This window comes from Orycteropus afer, unplaced genomic scaffold, assembly GCF_000298275.1.
Source record: "Orycteropus afer afer isolate SDZICR_OR568_19922 unplaced genomic scaffold, OryAfe1.0 scaffold00188, whole genome shotgun sequence".
Taxonomy (NCBI): Eukaryota; Metazoa; Chordata; class Mammalia; order Tubulidentata; family Orycteropodidae; genus Orycteropus; species Orycteropus afer.
The window spans coordinates 3,940,776-3,950,184 of NW_006921775.1; the positions used below are offsets into that span (position 1 = coordinate 3,940,776).

The following is a 9,409-nucleotide window of genomic DNA, read 5'->3' on the forward strand; positions in this document are numbered from 1 at the left end:
AAGCACCTGAGAGAGAGTGGGCACCTCCCAGAACATTGTTTTGTGCCACTCCCAGCAGAAATACTCCAGGTGGACACCTTCAGCAATCAGGAGTTCCTCAGTTGCTCATAGCAAATCCCACCTTGGAGTTTACAAAGACTTATGGGTAGAAAAGCCACACAAAGTAATTTACTACAGTGCAGTGTGCATGCACTTTGGGTGCAAATTTACAGAGCAGAATTTGTTTTACATCCAACAGTTCATGTACATTTGGTTTCACTCTCTAATTACCATGCCCAGCTCTAACCCACTCTCCTCCTCTCCTTTCCCAGTGACCCCCCAGTCCCTGTGCCCTTAGTTGTGCACTCCTGTCTGTCCAGCTTTTCCTCCATGTAAATATTGCCCCTCTGGTGCCCTATGGCCGATTGCTCCATGGGATGTATCTGTAGTGTAGGTGGGTGCATTGCCCTAGGTTAGGTGTTCTGCATGTAAGTCTTATTACTGCTGGGCTGAGAGCCAGCCAATGGGAGTAAGTTTTATCCCAGACCCAAAGTGTATCCCGGTCTCATGGACTTTTAAAATTTTCCTTAAGCTTCAATTTAAACTTGCATATGAGCAATCGATGGACTATTCCACAGTCAATCCCTGGCCTTGTTCTGACTGACGATATGAGCTTCTCCTTCATCTCTTTCCACAGAGGGAGTCAATTTGATTCCTATGTATTCCATCTGGTGAGGGCCATGTATATAGTCTCCATTTATGTTGCTGAAAACAAAACAAAACTCTGCCATTGGATTTCTGAGGTGGTATCCCTATGGTGTAGATTGCCCAACCTTCCTTTCCAGGAGTGGCTGGTGGGTTTGAACCGCCAGCCTTCTGGTTAGCAATCACATGCCTTAGGCACTATGCCACCAGAGCTCCCTTGCTGAAAAAAGATATCTGCAATGTCTTACAAAATTCTGTCATGAGATTGGGGGAGAAATTTCTTTCACCAAGGCTGTGTTTTCTAGCTATTTATTCTTCTTTGTTTCCAACTTTAACATTCTGATCACCAGTAATTATCAATGCATCTTGATCTCATATTTGTTCTATTTCAGACTGCAGAAGTTGGTAAAAATCTTAAATTTCTTCATTTTTGGCTTTAGTGATTGGTACATAAATCACCAATCACTAAGGATATTATCCTATCACTGACAGCGTCGTACTTCAGGAGAGACCTTGAAATGTTCTTTTTGATGATGGATGTGATGTCATTCCTCTTTGATTTGTCATTCCTGGCATAGTAGATCATATGATTGTGCAATTTAAAATGGCAAATACCAGTCCATTTCAGCCCACTATTGCCTACAAGATCTATCTTTATGCATTCCATTTTATTTTGACAACTTCTAGTTTTCCTAGATTCATACTTTGTCATTCCACATTCCAATTATTAATGGACCTTGGTAGCTGTTTCATCTCATTTTGAGTCATGCCCCACCAGCAAATGAAGGCATCCAGATATTGGCAGATCTGAGCCAGGATGGCTGCATGCCAGTAAGAGAGATCCCGGAAGTAGAAGCAGATGTGTACACGGAGAGGGGAGTTGTTGAGGGATGGCAGGAGCTGAGGAGGAGTCATGAAAGGTCAGCTGGGAAGAGCATCATTCATACCTGAGGATAGGAAAGTACCAGTTGATTCCAGCTCATGGTAACCCATGTGTCAGAGTAGAACCATGCTTCATAGGGTTCTCAATGGCTGATTTTTTGTAAGGAGATCTCCAGGCCTTTCTTCTGAGGTGCTTGTGGATGAACTTGAACCTCCAACTTTTGTTAGCAGCCAAGGATATTAACCATTTGCACTACCGAGAAACTCCAGTGGAAAATTGTTGTTGTTAGTTGTTGTTGAGTCAGTTCCAACTAAGGGACTCACCGCCGTTGAGTCTAATCTGACTCATAGCAGATTCCTTGAGTGGTACCGCTACGGAAGTAGATTTTCCAACTTCTTTCCAAATGGAGAGGTAGGGGCCCACAAAGGTAGGGATTGGAGCTCGCACAAAGATGCCATGCCATCCAGAATGGGGTTGTACCACATGCCACTTAAATTCTCATGTACAGATTTATAGAGAAGAGGGTTAGAAAAAAATATTTTACCAGAACCCAAACCTCCTTCAGTGGTCCTCTGTAGGGCCTCTCCAAAATGCAGCTAATGCACCTGAAGGAACCTGTTCACCTAGACACCTGCCATGACAGAAGATATTGACATCCATGAGAAAATTACAGACTTAACCCACTTTATAAGGAGATTGTTTTCCTTCTTTCCCTCTTTTCCCACATTCTCCTGCCTCTGGCCATGATTGAAACCAGGAACAGGTGGGGGGTTGAAGAGGTAGAAGAAGAATGAAAGAATAGACCTTACCCCATCTTTTCCCCACTCTTAGTCACCAAGCCATGGCTCAAGACTGACCAGAGGAGAGAGGCTTAGTGCTTTTTCTTTTTTTAGTTATTTTATTATGTTTGAAGTAAAGGTTTACACACCAGTTTAGGTTCCCATTCAACAATTTCACAGATTGTTCAGTGACACGTGTTAGGCTCTTCACAATTTGGGAACATTCTCAATATTTCTGTTCTGATTTTTCCATTTCTATTCATCTGGTTCCCTGCCTCCCTTACATTATTATCTTTTTTTAAGTAATTATTGACTCTTTGGTCTCATATAGATGATTTTTTTAAAAGGAGCACAGTACCCATGAGTGATATTCTTTATTTTGTAAGCCAATCTGTTATTTAGCTAAAAGTGACCTCAGGGTGAGGAGATTAGCTTTTAACTGGATGGAACATTGACATTTTAATTTGGCTTGAACCATACAATACTTTTCTAATATCTGAAGGTAACTAGATGGCTATAGGATCTACCCAAGTAAAGAAATAATTCTTCAATTCTTTTCCTGCTTAAGAACACCTTAAGCAGGAAAAGAAATAAAGTGCATTTCCTGAGTGTATTGTATCACCAACCCATTTAAAAAACTAACTTTTCCTGGTGTTTGTCTTAAACTCCATTTGTCCATACTAAAGGAGATAGATGGAGGAAGACATGTAGGCTAGAAGATGCTCTAGCAGAGTAAGATCTGTTCTTTCCATTTCTCTTGTTCCACCTCTTCACCCCCAGCCTCCTCTTGGCTCCAAACAAAACTAAATGGAAAAATTATTTTCTTCCACATTTTCCTAACAGTTAGCCACAGGAACTATAGGAAATCAGTTTTAAATATATACTAATGAAGGGGACAAGAAATATTTACTAAAATTCCTATAATCAAGTCTGGCTGGGTGTTCTGCTAATCCATAGGATAAGAGGCACCCAAGCAGTTGCCTAAGCCACCCCTGCCACACTTAACAATTGACCATTCTTCTTCATTCCATTCTTGAGTTAAGTTCTGAAGAATGGTAATGCTTTTGGAAAAACAACATCTGACATTACACTGTTATGTTGCTGTGATCACGAAGTAGTGTAATAGTCCTTATATTAACTAACGGTTATTGAGCATCTGTTCTGGGCAGATGCTTTACACACATTTTCTCGTTGTGTCAGTTGAGATGGTTTTGGTTACAAGAAAGAGGAAATGCAGATCAAACTGACTTAAATAATAAAGGGAATGTGGGCTTCTCATAACTGAAAGTGTTCTGCACTGATGGCCTCAGGCTGAGTTTGATCAAGGCCTTGGCTCCATTTCTCTACAATTGCCTCAAATCTGCCCCTCTATCAATTTCATCTTAGCAAATATGGCTGTAGCAGCTCCAGGCCTCCAGCAATACACTGAAACTTTCAGTGGGGAAGAGAAATGTCCTTTTTATTCACTTTCTGCTAAAAGAAGAAAGGTTCTTTTTCAGAAATTCCCAGAAAGGACTCCATGTCACTTGCCTGAATTGGGTTATTTGCCAGTTCCTATTCTGTGCTGCTAGTCTCGGCTCTGAGGTACCTGAATCAGTCTCTGTAGCAGAGGGGTTTACATGAGCCTGTTTGGCCTGGACCAGTCAGGACTCATCCCTAAAAGTGGGATTGGTGTTAATTCCTCCTACCCAAACTTCATAGGCAAAGGGTGGATCAGTGTATAGGAACCAAGCACAATATCCTATTCTCATCATACATTAGGATAATCCAACATCCCTACTGTGATACAGTTAAGGAAACCAAGGCTCTGGACATCTAAATTATTCCCAAGTTGTCCTAGAGACTCAGCTCAACCCAAAGTCTATCTGAATCTAGGATTCATGCTCTTTCCACTTCACTGGCTCCTTCAGCCAACATTTATGGAATGTGTGCCTGGTGGTAATCAATGCTACAGTGTAGCACTGGTCAAAGAGCAGCTCCTCCCTGCTCAATGGGTAGTATCTGTGGCTACAGGCATCATGGCTAGGACCCATGACATGAGATTCCCTAAAGAGGAAAGGATGTTTTCATAACAGTTGGGGGGTGGGTGTCTCACCAGTTGCTTCTGTATAGGGAGGGAGTGGTTATTCATTGCTTTGTAAGGTCACTGAACTATATCTAATGCTGAGAAAACCTCTCCCCTCTATCCTACTGCTAAAAGTGAGGCAGCTCGCTTAGTGACATATTAGGTAGACCAATGTCATATTTGAGTTGTGTCCCCCCAAAATTTGTGTCAACTTTGCTGGGCTGTGATTCTCAGTGGTTTAGAAGTTATATAATGATGTAATGTGGCAGCTGTCTAATGATACTCCATGATGTGATCTGATACAATCAACCAATCAAGTGTAAAAGGATTAAGATTAAGGTGGACTGCAACACCCTTAGACCCATCACAGCCCTGACCCAATATAAGGAGAGCTTCCCTTGTGTGTGGCCTGCAATGTATTTTTTCTTACAAGAGATAAAAGGACAGAGAAGGGAGCAGAGAGGGGGCACCTTCTAACACACACATACAAAAGGGATGCCAGGAGCAGAGTACCTCTTTTGGACCCAGGGTCACTGTGCTGGGAACTTCCTAAGAACAAGAGACACATGCAAGTCTTGCCCTAGAGCCAGCACTCTGAACTCAGACTTCCAGCACCCTAAACTGTAAGAGAATAAATTTGTGTTTGTTAAAGCCATCCACTTGTGGTTGTAGCAGCACTAGAGAACTAAGACAAGAAAGGAGACGTGCTCTGTGGGCTCCATCATCAAGCTTGATGAAATAAAAGTCCAGAATTGCAGGAGAAGCCAACTATGGCAAAGGAGCCCTAGAGTGGAGGATGTAATTGGTAGTGAGCCCTGGAAGTATTTGCATTTAAAAGAAAAAAGACAAAAAGGGGCTTATTAACTTAAATAATTTTTATCCTGGGTCTGATGCAGTAACTGAGTATCTCCATATTTAAAGCTCAAATGACTTTTTATTTTCTTTATTTGTTTGAAGGAGACTGGCAGCATTACTACTTAGTTATACTGCTAATTAAGCAGCCCTGATGGTGCAGTGCTTAAGCACTCAGCTGCTAAACAGAAGGTTGGCAGTTCAAGCCCACCAGCCACTCTGGTGAAGAAAAATGTGGCAGTCTGGTTCTATAAAGATTATAGCCTTGGAAATCCTAGGGGGCAGTTCTACTCTGTCCTGTTGGATCACTAAGAGTCGGAATCAACTTGATGGCAATGGGTCTGTTTTTTGCTTTGTTTTGTTTTATATCACTAATTAACCTACAACTACTTGAATAGTACATAATAAGAAATATCATTGCTCACATATATAAAAGCAGGGCAATGAAATGTGCATTCAAATGGCTTTTTGACAGCAGTTTTGCTTTGGGCATTCTTGATTCTGCCTCTCCTGCTTCAGTGAGCTCTACCATGTGTGTTCTAGAATGTTCATCAGAATTAATTATAAAAGAGAAAATGAGACTATTCATTCCTTTATTTTGTCTTTGAGGTGAGCTCAGTGATGTAAAGAGTCGCTGGGTAGTACAAATGGGTAATGAACTTGACTGCTAACCAAAAAGTCTCAAACCTTTCCATAGGCATCTTGGAAGTTCTGATAATCTACTTCCAAAAAATCAGCTACTGAAAACCCTATGGAACAGTTCTACCCTGACACATGTGTGGTCTTCATGAGTCAGAGTTGACAGTGCCAACTTTTTTAAGTGATGTAGCAAGAAGATCCCTCTGGTGGAAACTGACACAGGGAGTCTATCATTCCCCAAATCCTCTTTCTACTTTTCAGAAATGAACCGGCATCACTACGCTCTGTATGTGCACAACTGCCGCCTTGTCTTCCTCTTACGGAAGGACTTTGACCAGGCCGACACCTTTCGACCTGCAGAGTTCCACTGGAAGCTGGACCAGGTATGGTGCTCACCTCCACCTTATTTCTACTCACTCCTTCGTAGGGTTAGCTTGCTTGCTTCAGATGATGGCAGTGGGTAAGTGCTAGGTTCTTTCACTTGATGATTTTTGAAAAAACCAGCCCAGGGAGAGAACAGTGTCTTAAAGTCAGGATGGAAACTGCCTCACGCCCCCCACCCCAATTCAGAGTTCAGGAGGGCCTGCCAATATACAACCTATCCATTTGCTCTCCATTGAGCTAATGGGAAACTAGTTGTCTTGGATGCCTATCCCGAGTTTATGATCTTCATTAGCACATCTGTACATCATTGTCTCTTTTTCAATACTCTGGTATCTTTTCTGGGTGACAGTGCAGGCTTGGTTTTGGTGACACAAGGTGGCAAACAAGGGCCTCATGACTTTGGAGTAAACAGTGACACAGTGCTGGCTGTTAACAGTGTATACTCTTTTCTGAAGTGGGAAGTCTATGACTCACTCCAGAGCCTCATGACAAAGGCCATGGTGTTACACTTGCCAATGACAAATGAAGTGTCTGGTTTGAATCTGAAGCTTTGAATTGACAATTTCTGACTGCTGTGCAGTTTTGTTTTGTTTTCTAAATTTTGGGGGGGCAGGGGACTTTATATTATCAAGAAGGAGAACGGAGGCAGACAGGCAAGGGGACTGTAAAATGAGTGGTGTTTAATGAAGCAGATGAAATAGTGCCTATTTTATGGACCTTATTGCCTGAGTCACCCAGCATCCTTTCCCACTTCTTTCTGATCCATCCATATGCCTTTTTCCCTCCAAAGTCCACTGTGTGTACTATCTGCCTCACCTTGTCTACAGCTGGTTTTTCATACTCTTTTCCCTCTCTCTCCTTGTTGTTGTTGTTTTTTGCCGTCGAGTCGGCCCCAACTCATAGCAACCCCTCCTTGGGTTTCCGAGGCAGTATCACTATGGAAGTAGGATTGCCCAACCTTCCTTCCGAGGAGTGGCTGGTTGGTGGGTTTGAACCGCCAGCCTTCTGGTGAGCAGTCAAGTGCCTTAGGCACTATGCTACCAGAGCTCCTCTCTCTCTCCTTATTACCCCAATTCTACCCTATTCTCACCCTCCATCACCAGCAGCTGCCATCGGGTTGACTCTAACTCATGACGACCCCATGTGAGAGTAGAACTGTGTTCCATAAAGTTTTCATGACCATGACCTTTTGGAAGCAAATCACACAGCCTTTCTTCTTGTGTGCTTCTGGGTGGGTTCAAACTGCCAGCCTTTCATTTAGTAGTCAAGTGCTTAACCCGGGATTCCCATCATCTCCCTATATTACCTAAATCCCTGTACCCCCAGTGGGGCTGATTTTAGAGAGGGTCACTGTCAATTTACTGCAGTGGGAACTAATTTGTGTTGAGATGTGAATAGCTGCTGACCTCTATCATCCTCACAGATGTACAGATAAAGGCTCTTTCAAAGACAGTTTCATTAACTCCAGGGGATCTTTCATTGGTGGAATTTCAGGCATTGTGGCAAGGTCAGAGATGCCAAGCTGATAGGGAAGATGTTTTGGGGAACCTAAGGGTAACTGCCTAATTCATTCCCAGTAAATCCCATCCTGATGGATTCCTGGGTTCTGAAAATACAGCATCTAGATTAGTGTATGTTCCTCTGAGTTAGGAATTACAGATCCTACAGGAATTCTGAAATCTTGACATTGTTTATTTGATTTCCTGGCAACCTCTCAGCTACCTCCGAAAGTGCCATATGACTTATATGGGATGTTTTACAATGCATAATATGAATGGAAGTGAATTAAAATAAATTCTATATTGTGAGGGGTTTTGTTTTGTTTTTTAAATCACTATACTGTCTGTTTTTGTTGTTGTTATGTGCCGTCGAGTCGGACCCGACTCATAGTGACCCCTCCTTGGGTTTCTGAGGCAGTATCACTACGGAAGAAGATTGCCCCATCTTCCTTCCGAGAAGTGGCCAGTGGGTTTGAACCACCAGCCTTCTGGTTAGCAGTCAAGTGCCTTAAGCACTATGCTACCAGAGCTCCCACTATACTGTCTAGATAACTATAAATACCCTGTAGGGTTTCTGAAGATGGGATTGAGAAACACTGATATATAGCAAATGAAGTCAAATAGTTTGAAAGTAAAAATAATTGAGGGAGCAATTCTGGTTCTACAGATAAAAATACAATGAATCTAGTAATCCTAAAATGTTTGTAAAGTGGTGAGTTTAAGGAGGGGCTGTGATTCACGAACACCTTCCAAGCTACCCTGATGTCATAGACTACCATTACTGGTGGCCCTCTCTGTGCCAGGTGCACACCTGTGTGAGCTAACCTCATCTCGGCCACAGTCCTGCCCAGTGCAAACATGAGGCAGGAAACCGAGGTCCAGGAACTGACCCAGGGTCACAGAGCAGACCAGGCTAGGGCCATAGCCCTGCCCTTTCCACTCTGCCATGCCACTTCTTTGGTGAGCTTGCTAATTTAAAAGTTTTAAATTAAAGATCCGTATCATCTCTGAAATAAGAGATGTTTATAGTCTTGATGGAAAATGAGTGAAACTGTCAAGTGTTCATTTTGCTCAAGCTCTGTGTCTATCTTCTATTAACAAAATTAACATTTAAAACCTTTGAAGACTGCCTACTGATGACCAAGAGTCCCTGGGTGGTGTGAATGGTTAACAGGCTTGGCTAGTAACCAAAATGTTGGCGGTATGAATCCACTTAGAGGCTCCTTGGAAGAAAAGCCAGGCAATCTGCTTTTGAAAAATCAGCTATGAAAACCCAAAGGAGCACCGTTTATTCTGACACACACAGGGTCACCATGAGTCAGAGTTGACTCAATGGCAAGTGACCGTGGTGGTAGATTGATGACTAGAACCCCTAGTGCACACAGACAGTTGCCTTCCCTCTAAAGAGAGCCACAGTGGATAGGATAGAAGATGCCAACCACATCCATGGTGGCAACACAGTGAGATATATGGATTGGCTCACTGATCCCTCTCTCCCCTTCTTGACTGCCTGTGTAGCAGGAAACTTAACCAATAGCTTGTTGTTGTTGTTGTTGTTATGTGCCGTCGAGTCGGCCCCGACTCATAGCGACCCCTTCTTGGGTTTCCGAGGCAGTATCACTAC

The 9,409-nt window shown here is 42.8% G+C and overlaps 1 protein-coding gene across 1 annotated transcript in view; it reads left to right on the forward strand.

The window, feature by feature from the left end:
• The window catches only part of CLSTN2 (calsyntenin 2), a 746,211-nt gene that overhangs the window by 610,448 nt on the left and 126,354 nt on the right, over positions 1-9,409 (forward strand). The window contains exon 8 of the mRNA XM_042781870.1: positions 6,164-6,285. Within this exon, the coding sequence (XP_042637804.1) occupies positions 6,164-6,285 (122 nt within the window). The remainder of the gene's footprint in view (positions 1-6,163; positions 6,286-9,409) is intronic.